General features: G+C 40.5%; 1 protein-coding gene across 21 annotated transcripts in view; it reads right to left on the reverse strand.

Annotated features, from left to right (window-relative positions):
• Positions 1 to 468: 468 nt before the first annotated feature.
• KCNMA1 (potassium calcium-activated channel subfamily M alpha 1) overlaps positions 469 to 16,858 on the reverse strand; it is a 761,855-nt gene continuing 745,465 nt past the window's right edge. For 8 of the 21 annotated variants that reach the window (XM_064374363.1, XM_064374361.1, XM_064374370.1 and 5 more), the window contains 2 exons: positions 16,670 to 16,788; positions 12,145 to 14,772 (listed from right to left, as the gene is read on the reverse strand). In XM_064374363.1, the coding sequence (XP_064230433.1) occupies positions 14,523 to 14,772; positions 16,670 to 16,788 (369 nt within the window). In that variant the 3' untranslated portion in view covers positions 12,145 to 14,522. Of the gene's footprint in view, positions 5,160 to 7,930; positions 7,984 to 11,057; positions 11,066 to 12,144; positions 14,773 to 16,669; positions 16,789 to 16,858 lie in introns of those variants that run through there. The other 13 variants (XM_064374364.1, XM_064374360.1, XM_064374358.1 and 10 more) reach the window with 4 other exon arrangements.

Consider the following 16,858-nt stretch of genomic DNA (forward strand, 5'->3'; position numbering starts at 1 on the left):
CTGTACTCTGTAGCCCTTTCCATGAGGTCTCATCTCAGTTTTCCTCATTTCCCCTACACAAACTTATCACAGTAGACAAAATAGTCAATCTATTGAAATCACATTTCTACAAATATATCATGGCCCATTAAGTCCTGTCTCCCTGGAAAACCCTCATATTCCACATCTTTCCAGACCTGTCACTGATTTACTATTGAAATGCTTCCAAAGCCCATCCAGCATTAAATGCCTCTGCATTCTTGCAGCCCATGCAGTTCAATGCAACGTCTTCTTTCTTTCAACACAAAGAACTACTCTTTGTACCATATGCACGCCCATAACTCATGGTACTTTAAAATACTGCTTATTATATCTTTTTTCTTTTTTTCTTTCTTCCCAGATTCTTAATGTATACCATGAATTTGGCTTATCTTCAGATAAGGAGTCTCAGGTCCTTATTATGATAAAAAAAAAAAATGGCAAAAGGTCTGCTACAGGTGGTCTAAGTCAGAATTCTTTCTCCAGTCTATCCATGTGGGGCTGTGATATCAAGGAGCTTCCAGCTATTGTAGGGCTACAGGTGCCTCTGCCTTTGGGCACATAGGCTTCTTTTTATTTGTGTTTTAAGGAACCTTAACATAAAAATGGAAAATTAGGCTCTGTGGTCCCTTAAGAAATAAAATTTAAAATATTTTCCAAGTTGCCTTATTTTAATGGAAATCTTGAAATTATTCACAATAGACACTTTATGGAAAACAACCAATCAGAAGAGACTCCACTTAAACAACCAATATGATCAAACTAGTACAAACTGCTAGGAATCATTCCTAATTACTACTCTCTCATAAATAAATCCAAATAGCATCATCACCTCCTCAATTGATTATGGGATTTATATGCTAAATCATCCGCACTGAATACCAGAAAAAAAAATAAAAACGCCTTTTGGGAATAAGGAGAGTAGCAGAAAGGTAATTTACGAGAAGATTTTAAGTAAATTCTGTTTCTTTTGCTTTTTAAAGAGGATGAATCAAGTCCTAATTAATGAAGGTCCTTCCTTCAGTAAGGTTCTCTTTGCCAATAAAATTCAATAGATTAAAATTACATTTATGTATGTAAGTAGTTAAGAGATGGCTAATTTAGTAACGAAAGAAAACAACCAAATAAACAGAGAACAGGAAATGACGTGGGAAGTAAGACTGGTTACTTCCTGAAGGCCAGATGCACATGGGGAAAATGGCAGGAATTTGGGGTTTCTTGAACTCCTAATTACATACTAGGAATTGGAGACATGGAATAGAGATGAAGGAATTAACCGAAGCTGGGCCTTGAATAAAAAAAAAAAAAAAAAAAGTGAAGGTGGTGTTGAAATTGAGAAGAAAATCCTAGAAACAGACAGTGAAATTTGACCAACATGATTCAGGTGTGTCTGAATTGAGAAATTTGCATCTTGAACCTAAAGGGACTCTAACGTGAAAAGCACAGGAATGAACATAACTATTCTATGTCCAGAGCAGAAAATAAATGTTCACTACTCCTGAATAAGGCCAGGAGTTTTGCCTGGGTGATGCAGCAAAAAGGACCATTATTCCAGCCCTGGACACAATAGTCTCCAAGGCCTTCACCAAGGAGAGGCAGCCACTCCCATGTTCCCACTCCTAACTTACTTAGATCATGTCCCCTGGGACCTGAAAGGGACTTTAGAGTTATCTGAATGAGTCACTCTCATTTACAAATAAAGTCACCAAGACTCAGAGGGTTTTAAAAGCCTTTTCAAAGTTCATAGTTGTTTGTAAATGTGGCTCTTGCACCCTCATATTAAATGGTAACTAGGGAACTTGTGCCTTTTCTCCTTTCAACATGAAAATATCCCAAATTTCTTATGCTTTCTCACTTTTCCTTTATCCAACCCTAACAAACGCTTCTAATTTCCTATTTAAAGTCTTCAATTAATTTTTTTACAAAGTACATAATAAGGTGCCAGAACACTTGGGAGGAAAGAGTTTTGGAATGTTCTCCAATGTGCCTTAGTCACAGTCACTTTTATTTAAGGTGTTTTTTTAATAGTTCAAGATGATATTCTAAAATATAAATTTGCTTAGACAAAAATATAAGTTTTCTCAAGGAGAAGGGTGATGATGGTGATGACATTTTCTGCTTTTTAAACACCCTGTTGGTGAGTCTTTGATTCCCACAGCACCCAAGAATCATTAGTTTGGGAACATGGCTTTTCTGGAGCCCTAAACTGGGATGGGAAATCAGAGCCTCATAATATGGACTGTGCCAAGGAAGACCCTCCTTGGTCTCAGGTAGATGGAGGCCGCAAGACAGACTGTCGCAGTGGAGATGGAGGGGACTCAGGGCCAAAGTGCTCAACGAATAGGAACAAGTTAGGAAGAAGCTCTGGCATGTGCTTGAGCCCTCCAGTGATTTCACAAATCTTATTTATGTTTCCATTTCGATTTCTACTTACCAGGCATCAGCTTTTGTCAAAGGGCCCACCAACCAGTCATTTTCCTACCTCCTTAACAAAATGCCTCATTTTGCTTTCTAGTCCAGAACAATTTATTATTACAAAGGCAACACAGTATGAACTTATTGCTCTACTTAAAAGAAAATGAATTTCTACCAATTTTTTTGGGGGGGTGCTTATGAATCAAGGAGCCCTTTACTGTAGGAAATGATCCTACCTATTATGATTTAAAAAAATGTTTAAATTCAAATCTCTAGCCACAAATGCATTAATGGATGTGTGATGGGGTTGGAGTTTACATTTCTGCTTCCAGACTGCTTTGGTAGGGGAGACACAAGGAAGAGAGGATACTGGGAATGGGGCTTTGTGTCTTATGTCCCTCTAAGGGAAGATTCCTTATGTGGCCACCACAGCCTGCCAGAGGAGACCAAATCACTCAAACAAATTCAAAGGTGGTTATTAGGAACAGGAGTGAAGAGCCCATTATGGTTCATGAAGGAAAGAAGAGCGTGGATTGATGTGAATATACTAAGGTGATCCCAATGCAAAATCATTATGTAAAAGAAGGCCTAGCTTTCAGGAAAGTTGTCAAAATCCTAGCAAGAGGTTCTCCCCACAAACACATTTGACTTCTGTTGGAAACCAAGAAATGTTTATAAGCCCGAATATAGACTGTTGACGTCATTTTAGTCTGCTGAGTAGGCTAGTGATTAATTATAAGTAGTTTTTAAACAATCCAATTGGACTTACATTATATTCACAATACTTTTATAGAACTAATTCTACAAAATGTGACGACAGAGTAACCACAGTCCGACAAGTCACTGCAGGACAATGCCTACGAGGTGGAAGCACAACTATATTGGCTCTGCAGGGAGTGGACAGAGGTGGAAGCTCATTTTGCCTACCTTGGTAATTGGAGTACTTAGTGGACGTATGTCTTCATGATGATCTCATTGCTTTGCTCTGATCTGATTTGCACTACCTTAACTAGGTACCACAGGTCATGGCCCAAAGAGTTAATGGACTAGATATCATGAAACTTTCGGGGGATACTTTGGTTAGCTTGGATCCTTTAAGCGTCCACAGTTTACATTTTTGAAGAAAATAGAAATCACTATCACATCCATGCTTCTCCAGAGACCTTGATGATCATATCAAAGACTGAGAATTTTAAAGTTGAAAGACTTGCTAAGTTGATTGGAACAAAACAGTTGCCAGGAGACTGTACACCGAGCATGCAAGTGACAGCAGAGCTCTGAGACACAGTAATTGCATCGGATGGCTAGAAAAATCTTTTCACCCCAGTTTAAAGTGGCTGATATATTTGATTTCACTGCTGGTAATTTTCAAAGGCCTTTTCTAACAGTCTATATGAAGTGCATTCATTGCTTTCCTTTCGTTATTTTTTTTTTAATTGTTGTAACAAGTTCATGTGTTTGGCCCCAGCAATTAAATAAAGGAGAGCATGCAAATTAAAATCTGTCTCCATGAGTATAGAAATGTCCTGGCTTTTAAACGAAAACTCAGTGAGAAGAATGAATGCCCTCTCATATCCTATGGTAAAGTAAAAACTATGGATCCGTTTTATAAACTTCCAGGCTAAAAGCTCTGAGACTTGGGGAGTGGGGAGAAAGTCCACCAGACCCTCCTGAAGTTGACATTACTCACTCAGGTGGCTTGGAAATATGAAATGAGAAGCATAACAGCATGTAGAGTCCCCACCACTAGAACGGAAAACAGAGCAATGCCTTGTGTGCATCTGGTCCTCAGCTTCCACATCCCAGGTGCGCCCACAACCCTCCTGGTGTCCTTAGTTGGCCAAACAAGCCTGATCTGCCAATTGTAGAAAAGCAGCAAGAAGGACTTCCCTTTAAAACTATGAACAAAGGGGTGAGAACTACAGAATGAAAACTAAAACTACAAAAATATGACTTTCAACTGTGAAAATAAGTAAGTTTCCATTTATTAAGAGCTGGTGTAAATGTAGATCAAAATACACACCCATCCAGGCGAGGAGCAGGTATTCACCTGACCCCTTAGCCTTCCTTTCTGGATTTACTAAAATACATGTATACATCATTGGCCATTTTAAAATTGTCTTAATAATTCATTTCCTGTAATTACAATTAATTGTGGTGGTGACCATCATTCTCCTCAAAGAAAAAGAGAGAAAGAAGAGAAAAACGCATTAAGGAGTCTGGCCACTTACTCATTTAGATTTTGCATTGTTTAGATATAGGGAAGCTATTTGACAATGAAAAGAAAGGAAAAATATATTTTCTTTCTAATAAATAAAAATAATTTAAAATGCTAGAGGCTATACATGACTATTTTAGTATGTTCATTTATAAATGAAATCATTTTCTTTTCCAAAATACATGGAAGCAATATTCAAGGCAGACAAAGAGAAAGATCTGTCTACTTTATTTTCTGGCAATTCTTGCTTATCCTAACGTTTCCACCAGTGATTCAGCATGTAAGAAGAAAAGTCACGTCACCATTTATGAAGTTTGTCAGGCTTTAAAAAAATAGTTCTGGTCTCCTGGGAGTCAACATTCATCTTCAACTTCTCTGATTGGTGGAATCAAGCTGCTTGTGGATTTATATTGGTTGATCTGGTTAGCCATGTGGGTACTCATGGGCTTGATTTGAATGTTTCTGGGATAGGCATTATCCGGTTCATCTGTAAACCATTTCTTTTCTGCTAAAGGGCAAAATGGATAGAGAACAAGAAGGAGAAATGAGAAGTTTAATTAGTCCTAGGGTAAAGCCTTTGGAAAGTTCATTGAAAAATGCAAAAAGGTAATCGATAGAAACTGACAGTGAGTAATTGCTAAGAGAGACAGTGCAGTGTAAGGAGGACCCCAGAACCTGAAACATACCTCTGCTTCCTGTAGCAAAAGTGATGAACAAAATGTGCTGGGACTCAGAGGCACCATGGGTGGACCTCAGAGGCTAAGGAGGGATTGGAGAATGGACTCTGGCAATGTTCCTTGGAGTTAATTTCGTGGCCAGAAAAGGTTTGGTGGGGAGGGGATGTTGCATGTATCAGCTATTGGGTAGAGACATTGTACCTGAGGAGAGATGGGTTCGTCCATTGCTTTGAGTGGAACATGAAAGGGCATCACCACCCTTGCTGCAGAGGGAGTGATCTAGAATCTCATGCAGAATCACCACCTCCCAGCCTTTTCTTGGCTTTGCTTGTAACACACACACTTAAAGCCACGTCTCAACTATACCACGCTCCTGTTTCATTTGTAGCCACTTTAGGGGGTCTTAAACCCATAGATTTTGCTGGCCAAAAATCTATGAAAATCAGAATAGTGACCAAGACCAGTGTTTTAAAGAGGATTTTGAGGTGGCTTTTATTTCAAGAAAGAAAACTCTGTGTTGGTATAAAGTTATGAATAGAGTTCCAAGTGGCAATATCTTAACTGACTATAATAACTCAAGCTGTCGACAAGGGAGCTCAATGAAGTCTTGGCATTTCATTTTCACCCTAAATACAGAAATGGCTGAGAGAGAATGCTGAGTCAGGGCGTTCGGGGGCTGGGGCAAGAATGAGAATGGTCTAGCATCTTCTTAGCAGTGCAGAGCTATTTTACAAGACTCAACCCTCATCCCCGCCTCTTTCTAGGGATTGAAATTTTCTGGGAAATTGGCCATGTGTATAGATAGGAAAGGACTGGGCAAATAGGACATTCTAACTTGGGAACCATACACCTCACTTTAGTGGCTTAGGGAAAGAAAAGAAAAAGAAAAAGGGTAAAAGCTATCAAGCACGTCCACTGCTATAGAGACAATGGCCTCTCTAGCTGTTTTTTCTGCTCACCAGAACAATTCGTAATTGCCTTGTCAGTGGTCCTGGATGGACACATCAGTGAAGACTGCTCACCTGGTTTGATAGGGGGAACGGGGGGTTATGTGCATGTTTGGCTAATGATTTATAAATTAAGCATCTATGATCAGCTCATGACCACTCTGCTTGTTTCTCCTCAGTTCCTACTTCTGCCCTTTCAAGTGCTCTGAGCTGTCAGTGTCAAGGAGGGTTGTTGCTGGAGCTGGGATGTGACTGAGTCAAAGCCTCGCCCCCACCGTTTATACAGCAGCTCAGTTTACCCTACAGGAAACTTGCTACCTCTTGCCTCGTTCTCCCCACCCCCCTTCTGCTCTGGCTCGCTCACCTATTATAATTAAGTTCACTTTGATTTGAACAGATTGGACGATAGGAATTCATAATGCTACATCCTCACAGTGAAGCTAACTGATTAAGTGCTTTAAATTATTCCCCCTGACAGAATGATAAAGTTACAATCTGTTCTGAGATGATCTACAGCTTGCCAGACTCCTACAGCTTCTTTCTACATTCATTTATCTTTTTGTCAAGCAGAGTTTTTTTTTTCCCTAAGCTTCAATTCCATAGATCTTTTAAAGTCATCAGCACATCTGAATTATTAATGAGGCTTTAGAGGCAAGGTTCCTGATGGGCTGGTTAAAAAAGGTTGTATAGAAATCTGGGACTGTGTACACATCAAAATAATTTCAGCTCCATTTAAAAAACCATTTAGTTCAAGTGTGACATAGATGAACCATTATGCATTTGTGGAAACCAATTTTTTGTGATCTACGATTAAACTAACCTTTCAGAGAGGAGTAAAGTGTGATGGTTATCATGTTTTAAAAGCATTGCCAGGCCGCTGAAACAATTTCAAACTACTACTTTTTCCAGCGGTTTATGTGTAAAGATGATTTTCAGAGAGGTTGAGCCTGGTGTTTGTGCTCTGGTTGCCTGAGCTGCCCTCGGTTTTGGCCATGCTGTTATGCAGACCAATTTTGCAAAGGGATTTAGTGCTAGGTTGGACATGCCAGGTTGGAAGAGTGAACTCAGCTGATGGAAATGAGTAGGTCTTTTAGGTGAAAGACCTAAGACAGCTGCAATTTACTGAAATTTTTACAACTGCTGCAGAGAATAATTGTTCAGAATTTAGTCTTTACAGTTCAATTCAAAGTTGGCATTTTGACCTTTCACGGCAGAGAGAATATCAATTTCCTTCTGCTGTCTGTAAGAAAGAGAGCATTATTTCCCCATTTAAGCTCCTCTCTTTCCTTTTAAATTTCTTGCCATTAAAAAAAAGATCTAAGCAGAGTAGCCGTGTTTTGGCCACGCTGCTTCAACACAAGGAGCCAGCTGTGTTAAAACACACTGTGGTGAGGGGTTGAGGTCTTCCTTATGCCTGAGAAACAGCTGTTTGATTCGGGTGCCTCCTAAGATATAAATGTGTGTGTTCTTGGAGACTCGGTTACATAGGATGTTCAGGAAATGGAAATATACGAATGCTCTGGGTGTTTTACTAAAATGTCTGGTGGCAAAGGTATTTACAAAGAGATTCTCCCAACATGATTCCGAGGAAGACACGTTTCCATGATCACCAGCCATTTGGCATCCAAGGAGAGTGCTTCAAGCAGGACAATGACAATCTGATGTATTGAATCTTGCCTTTCAAGGAAGAAACAATGCCAATAGGTGGCTACAAAATTGACCACGAGGAAGAGGACTCAGGGAAGCAGTACTAATGAATGCTGCCTGGTCAAGGATAAATCCAAATCCCTGAGTTTATCTCCACTCCCTGTTTCATCTCACACGCCAGAAAGATTTCCAGGGGCTTTATTTTCATCTCTAAGATGAGAAGGGCAATTGATAGGGCTGGGAGGGCTTCCTCACTGCCAGAGAAAAATAGCCTCATTTGTTAATCAGCTTCTTAAGAATGAAATGCCTGTTGTCAGCAGTCTGAGTACAATGTGTGAAGTCCCAGGAGTTCGTGAAGTTAGGAAAGAAGAGGCATTTCAGTCTGTGGCTGGGAGGGGGCTAGTGGGACAAGATAAAAATCTGGGAAACAGCTGCAGAGAGATGCTAGTAGAACAACTGCCACTGCCACTGGGAGATGTCACCTATCAAGACCAGCCATGCTATGAGCTGTCCACCGGGAAGAGGCAAGGGGATGTGGGCTAAGGAGACAGTGCAGGGCAGGAGGTTAAAGTCAAGCAGACCTGGCTCACATACCAGTTGTGTGGCTCTGAACAAGTTATTACCGAATTTGTCTTAGCTTCATTCCTCTTCTGTAAAATACGGCTGATGATACAAACTTCCTAATAGTGTTGTTTAGATAGATGGAGCTAGTGTCCTTGAAACACACACGTCCAGATACATGGCAAGTAAATGTGAATAAATAAGGTTATTAGTATTATTAATAATATCAGCGGGCATTATACCATAGTAGCTAACTTCACAGACTAGTGTCTCTCAGATTCTGAATCTTTCAAATAGACACGCAGCATCTCCATCTGAAACACTTGTGAGGATTGAATTTGTATAGGTAACTAAAAAGTGCTCAGGAGAGTGCCTGGCCTAAGGCAGTTGCTGAAGTGTTAGCTTTTAGAATAAGTTTAGTACTAGCCTGAGTACTATCAGTACTAAAGGATGATGTACGCATGAGTGGTACCTCTTGAAAGTGATGATAAATGATGCCCTTCAGCAGAGATGCTGGGGGTAGAGAACAGGAATGTGGATATCAGGGTGTATCCTGAAGAGCACGGACTGTGGCAACAGAGGTGACAGAGAGGGATTTGGTTGGTCATCTTCATTTGGAAGGTAAAGGAGAAGAAGAGGTAACCCAGTGTTATGTCTGGGGAGCTGAGGGTTCCTCCCTTCCCAGGGTGCCTCTGTGTCTCTGAAATACTGGCTTTCTCTCACCAGGCATCTTATCCCATCTGAGAACCATCTGTTTCTTGCATTTCTAGTTTCATCACTGAGATCACAGAGTTTAAAATAAGGATCAAAACCTCCTGCAGCCACAGGGCTACAGGTCACCCTGGAGGAGTGGGCTCTTGCAGGGAAGGCCCCCAGAGCTGGGCTGACTGAGCTGCCACCAGCAGAAGAAGAAACAGGCCGCACTGTGAGAATTAAGCTTCTCTGTTGGCTCTGTGGGTTGTCAGTGCTGTGGGAATTAGCCTTTTCACAGAACTACTCCCTAGAGAAGATCGCAGAAAAGGGGAGACAATGATACAGCAAAAGCATTTGGATAATTGGCCCTCTTCTCGCTACACCACAAGCTGAGGTTGAGAGAGAAGGGGCTCAAAAGAAAAGATTCTGTTTCAAGAGAGACAACCATGGAGAACAGTAAGGGCTAACAGGGGGCTCCGACCTTCAAGGGTAATAGCTGTGTGGTTTCTTGTCCCACATTTCTGATAGGCAGCCTGGCATACTTCCTCTGCTGGGCAAACCCTGATGCCCCCACCATTCCCACCCACCACCCACACATACCACCTCCTTTACTGTGAGCAAAGTATGCCTATTTCTCAGAGAAAAAAATTATTTGTGCCAGAACAAAAGCAGTTTCTGTTTAAGAAAAATATTCTTACTTCTTTGCATGACTCCGTCTTTTAACTGAAAGTCTGATGCTGCTATTCTTGTAGCAGAACGAACTGCTCTCCCAGCTCTCCTCTGTGGCCCTTGGTCTAGCCAGCATCCTGAGGACAGACTCTTCACTAATCCTGGTGGCAGGGGATAATCCCTCTCACCTCCAGTGGTTGCAATGGGCATGCAATCTTGCATGGGAGACAGTCAGCCAGTGTAGTGACAGGTGCCCACAGCTACTTCTTTATCGTATTGTGACAAAGCAGGGATGGGCTGAAAGAAGCTGATTGAGAAATTGATTTTTACCCTGTCTTGACTTCCACAGGCCCTGGAGTTTCTGTACTCTCCTCTTTCTCCTTCAAGGAGTCTGTTGCTATAGGAACCTGGCAGGTTGATTTAATTGTCTCTATCGGGATGCAGACACCTTTAGGCTTTTGCCATGCTGCAGAAGAGCCAGGCAAAAGGTTTTTCTGGTCATCTGGGATCTTGACGATGCTGCGAAGAGGCACAGTCAGTCTCTCTACTCATTGAGCTTACAGGGCTATTCCCCTTTCTCGGAAGCTGTGTGACCAGCATGAGAAAGTGCCACCAGCACAGCAGCATCATGAGGCACGTAAAGGCACTCATCGTTTTAAAAAAATAAACCAAGGGAACAAGGGTAATATAGAAAATGATTAAAGGCATAAAAATATGTAAAGTCAATTCGTATCAAATACTTATTGAGCACCCATGGTAAGGTTCTGGGTCATAACCTTTAATATTCTGAACAGAATTTGAAACCTCTCCCAATTGCAGCAAAAGTTTAACTGTATATATAAAAGTCTAGCTTTCTCTATCCATTTGAACTGGCTTTGGGAAGAACCCTGGGTAGCAGTATTTAGGGACATTCATGAGTCCATGATCATCCTAGTGTTGAGACTGAGAAGGCTTCACTGTGCCTTCTGGTTTACCAGGCAACTTACTGTTCACCCCTTTCAAAGCCCAAAGTAAGCTAGACTAAATGGCTTACAAATGGCTTCTCTTCTAGAATGGTGCAGATAATGGAGTTCCTACCTTTTAAAATGCATATACTTTCTTTTCAAAGAACTCTTTCACTTTCCACCCTTACCTCCTTTTTTCTTTCTTTTTTTTTTTTTTTTTTTTTTTGGCAGGGGGCAGTGAAGGCGAAGAGATATAATAATGAGAAACTTCTATGACTCCTTTCTAAGCAAGCAGATGTTCTACCGAAAGAGGAAGGGAAAGCTTGGAGTCAAATAGAAAACAATGGAGGAGATTCTTCAATCTATTAAGGAAAGTATAATACAGCTGTTTTGGCAAATACAATCAAAGTAATGATGATCCTTCTCCATCATCAAATTTATCATTACTCAAGTATGGTCAATTCTCAATTATCTACCAGTGGGGCATAACTGTGTGCCAAAGTCCAGAAAACCTCAAAATTCCATCTCTTGTCATAGTCTGTTCCCATTCCATTCCCATCACAGTATCCTCATTGGAGTTGCAAACAGATTCTCTGTAAAGTGCACTTCTGATTTACTTCTCTCTATCTGCCCAATCTCTGGTTGGGATTTAACAAATGTCTGAAAGGCAAGTGGCAGGAGAGATTTGGGTAGTACAGTGACTAAACCATCAGCTCCCAGATAACTGGGTGTGGGCTACTGAGTTGATATACACAACAGAACAGTTTTAATTTGGGTCATACTGATCAAGCATAAAGAATACCAATGCTTTTGCCATTAAGAACCCTCCTGGTTTAAATAAAAGGAGGACAAAATATTGACAGAGAAGCAGGTTTGCCAAATGGAATTGCTGCAAATGTTTTCCAGAAAAGTTTATCAACTGGCATCATCACTTGATTGAGTAGATCTTGCCAAGATGAACACAGAGCTGTGAACAGACCGATGGGGGAACTGGGGTTGGGGGTGGCAATGGGGGAAGTGAAGGAAGCTGGGTTTCTTGATGGGAAAATGCTTTCGGACTTGGAGCAAGGTACCAGGGTGGGCAGCGAGGCCACGTGCAGATTAAAAGGCAAGCCAGATGGAGAGAAATTCCCCCCAAATTACCCAACCCCACACCCAAGAACACCAAAACAAACTCTAAGGAATCTAGCAATAGCAGCAGCACAGCCTCATTGCGCTGAGCAATTTAGAAAGTGGAAGAAGGAAGGAAGAGAAGAAGGAAGGGAAAAGGGAGGAAAAGGGGAGGAGGAAAAGCAAAACAAAATAAATAAAATCACAAACAGAACAATATAAATAAAAATAAACCAATAACAGAATAAAATTTGTAACTCCTTTTTTTTTTTAATTTCACAAAAGTTTTCACAAGGACAACGTTATAGAAGAAAACCCCCAGCAGTGGCTAGGTCATGCAGAACCATTAATTGTCATACCTTGGCCCATTCTATTCATCCTTGTTGCACTTTAGAGAGAGAAGTAAGCTATGTGAGTTTTACAATGCTTTTAAACTGTCATATTTCCTGTTGAGCACTTTAACTGGCACATTCTTATAGTTATAAATGTTCTGAGGGTGTAACTTTATAACCTCCTTTGCAAAGAATGCATGAAGAGCTCTTCATGATCCAATACTAGGGGATACATATATATAGTTATATATATATATATATAGTTATATATATATAGTTATATATATATAGTTTTATATAAAGAGATAGTTATACATAATATAAATCAATATATAGAGAGACAAAAATAATTTGAAAAAATTCTTCCACTCATAGGGCTTGTTAATTTACATTTATACAATTATTCCCCACCGCAATACTGGTTTGAAAACTACACTGCCCCTGTCTTTGGTGTGGGGGAGGGTGGAGGTTCTGACTGAGCCTCACCATTTTGTCAGTAAAAGTGCTTGTCAATTCACACAGCAAGCAAATCTCCAAAACTATCATGCTTGAGGGGATGGGGGATCCGAAATCTAAATCCAAAACATTCACCATAAAAACACCTTTTTAGAGATGGTACAGCTGTGACATGTTTTCCTCCTCCCTTTTACACCTATTCTATTCGATGGAATTCTTTAAACATTTCAAATATGTATATACCAGCCCAGTGCTAGTCCATCCATAAGAGAAATTGGTTATGGTGAATTGGCCAATTTTTAAGAACTATAGCACTGCCTAAAGCATGATTTGCATGCACAAAGCATCTGGCAACTATATGTTGAAAAAGGGGCATTTTTCTACCTCTCCTCTCATGCTTACTAACTGTTCAGAAAGAAAGAAAGAAAACAAAAGAAAAAAATAACTATACCAAAATGTGTTTGGCTCACTGTTGCACTCTTCTTATCCCACATCTCATAATGACAAGAAGCAGCTCTCTACTGTCGTCATTACTCTGCCTAAATTGACTATGTTAAAGAAAGTGATGATGAGGAATTCTTTCCCACCAGCTTTCTGCACTGGGACAGCCAGCATTGTGCAGCTGCGCCAGCAGTTGAAGGTGGTGGCTGGCTTTTGTCTTTGTTGAGTCAACTGTGGCTGATCCTCCTACATTCTAATTTATTTAGCATGTCAGCTCCCAGAAAAACATGATCTGCAGATGGGTTTGTCTTCCTCTGGCTCTACCATTGCCCCAGCCCTTCCTCCTACCTGGCATTGGGGCCCTAACTAATCAAACAAAGGGGAGTAAAAAGATCCCCTAGAATGCATGGAAAAATACTTGCTCTTTCCTGAGCATTATTTATTCTGTACATAAGGTAAGTAATTCACCTTTTAAAAGATGTAAAAGTCCCAGGAAGGCAGTTTTTAATGACTTACATCTGATATTTATGATACATATGGCTTTTCATCCCAAATGTCAAAAGTGAAAGAAAAAATAGCTATTCATATGGCAACATAAGGAGACAGAATAACAATTTAATATGCAATCAAACCTCTTTTCACTTAAACAAAATGACTAGAATTTGATACATCCATGAATTGAATACTATTCTTTCCTCTATATTAAGGTGAGAAATGTTCATATGAACTCCCAGAGGAAACTGGCTCTGGGACAAAAGGCCTTGGTGAGTAACTAAAAAAAAAAAAATCTCTGATGTTCGCTTGCAACTAGCAGGTCCTTCATAATCATCGACACAAATCGTGAAAGCCTTTCAAATGCTTCGCGATACTTCGGCCCAGAGAGTAGAAACAATCAGTATGTTTTCATTGCCATTTGGTTGCTCGTTTCAAATAAACGTGCCAACTTACTGTGTGTGTAAAAAAAAGAAAGGAAAACAACAACAAAAAAATCAAAACCCAAAGCACCCTGATAATTCTGATAAATCAGAATCAACTTTTCTTTTACATTAAATAAACTTGCTTTGCCTAACTGACATTGATCACAAGTGCTCCCTTCTAATCTGTGAACTCGTTCCTGCAGAGAGCTATTTATGTCTGGAGCATGCCTTTGGGTTATTTTTCCCCTAGAATCATAAATAACTTTTGGTCCTTCTGCTTATTTGCTGTTGTGCTCAAGGGTTTTATGGTGGTGAAATAAAAATGACAACCACATGCACACTATCATACATATGCAAATATGTGTAAAAAAAAAAGGGGGACTACAGGGGAAAACAGGGAAAGTTACTTTGTTGGAAACGCCAACTGGGGAAATGAGTGGCAGATACAGTTTCACACAGTGGCGGTGGATACACATATCAAAGCCGCTCTTCCTGCACGTACTTCTGTTTGTCCCGGGACTCCCTGGACTTGGGCCGGTTCTGTCTGTTTGCCGTGGACGGGATGGAGTGAACAGAGGAGCTCTTCTTGCTGGAGGACTGCGAGGAGTGGGAGGAATGGGACAGGCTGGCCCGGGACTGGCCGGCGTTGTGGTCAAACTGCATTAAGCAGAAGATCAGGTCCGTCGGCACGAGCTCAAACTCGTAGGGGGGGTTGGTGATTACATACCTAGACAGGGAAAGCAGAGATGTCAACGCCTGAAAATAACTAAGTGAAGAATTCAACACTCCCTGAACCAAAAGCCATGGCTTTTTGCTCAGCTCTTTCAGAGGATCTGAAAGAAGAACTTCTAGCTGGTCCAAGGCCTTAAACATTCTTTTCCTCGTTAAATGGAAACTTCCTCTGTTTAACTCAACAAAGAGAGCCAGCCAGGAGCCCAGGCAGAGATGCAGAATTAGTGCCAGTGATGGAAGAACCAATCTTCGCTTCTCCTGGTCTACATGTACCTTTCCATACAAGGTCAAAATCACTTCCAAGTAGCCCATCCACAGGAGTTTTCATGGACTGCGATGCAATTTTTATTCCAGAATTTTCTGACAATCCCAGATATACATTACAGGATCTTTGTTTACCATGACAGACTGTCCCCTTAGACTAACCTTGCTTTTAAAAATCCACTTTGGTGGGAGAATTTGGAATTTGGAATTCACCACATGGGAGAATCTAAAACTCTTCCCCGCACTACTTCATTGTTCTTCACAATTAGTTGGCGCTTTCTCTGGTCAACAGCAGATGTGACTAAGATAATCATCCTGTTTCACTTACAGCAGTGGAGTGCGGCTCTCTGCATCACCTACCTAGGAACTAGGAAATGCAACTTCTTAGGTAACCCCAGCCAGACCTACTGAATCAGAAGTGCTGAGGATATGGTCCACCAATCTGCAGTTGAACGAGCTCTGCAGGTGATTCTCATGCTGGCTAAATTTTGAGAACCTACTGTTCTACAGCAATTGTTCTCACTTCTGGCTATACACTATAATCCCTGGGTATTATATATAAAATTGTTACATATTTTAAAATATACATATATTATTTTTTCTTCCTTCCAGACCAATTAAATTACAGTAATCAGAATACTTTTTAAAAGCTCCCAGGTGATTCTACTATGCAAGCAGGGAGGAGAAACACTTGTCTCTGCAGCATTATTGCCTAGGGTATATTATGCAAACTCACTGATCTTGGTAATTCTAGGATGTACTTTTAATTTTTGCCTGCTATGAATTTATTTTAATGCATATGAGAAAAATATAATTAGCACATCTAAACTGTTATTTTTCTCCTTAAGGTGATAATATATAATTGCCTCAAAAATATATAAAAGTTAAAAAGTGAGTTGATTTAAAATATATGAAGTAAAAATACAGGACTGTAAAATATGGCAGAAAAACCACTTATTTTAGGGCTGGGTGTGGTGGCTCATGCCTGTAAGCCCAGCACTTTGGGAGGCTGAAGTGGGTGGATCACTTGAGGTCAGGAGTTCGAGACCAGCCTGGCCAACATGGTGAAATCTTGTCTCTACTAAAAATACAACAATTAGCTGGGCATGGTGGCACACACTTAGTAATCTCCACTACTAGAGAGGTCAAGGCACGAGAATCACTTGAACCCAGGAGGCAGAGGTTGCAGTGAGGCAAGGTTGTGCCACCACACTCCAGCCGCCTGGGCAACAGAGCAAGACTCCATCTAAAAAGAAACAAAAAAAACACAAAAACTTATCTTAAACACTAGCAATGTGAAATATCTCTATATTAGGTACCAACCGAAATTATCCCAGTAGCTGGAGTTTGGGAGAGATGCTTCTATTCAGACTTTTTTGTAATTGGGTGATGGCATTATTCTATTAACACAAAACTTGAATCCTTACCAAAATGTCTTTATATCTACTACTAGTAATTATAGAAAAAATGTTTCCCATCACCTCCAAAGTCAGTGTTGGATTTAATATGAGCAGGGTAATTTGTGTTGAAGGGACGTATACAGACCTTTGCCTTTACAGAAGGGGACAGGAGAGGACATTAATGTTTCTGTGGTTAGTTGGGAGGGCAGAGTTGGAACAAATACTCACCTCTTTGTGCACTGACTGGGAGTGCTGAGGTGGGCATCTCTCAGCCGGTAAATTCCAAAACAAAGCATATTATATGTTTTCAGAGCTTTGCAGAACAGATCACCATAACAACCACCATCCTGGGAGACAGCAAAAGAACAGAGAGAAACTTCCTTTTTATTTGCCTGAAAATCAAGGGCCAGCAGGGAA

Source organism: Aotus nancymaae, unplaced genomic scaffold (genome assembly GCF_030222135.1).
Source record: "Aotus nancymaae isolate 86718 unplaced genomic scaffold, 86718_ANA_hifiasm-v0.15.2.pri h1tg000010l, whole genome shotgun sequence".
Classification (NCBI taxonomy): Eukaryota; Metazoa; Chordata; class Mammalia; order Primates; family Aotidae; genus Aotus; species Aotus nancymaae.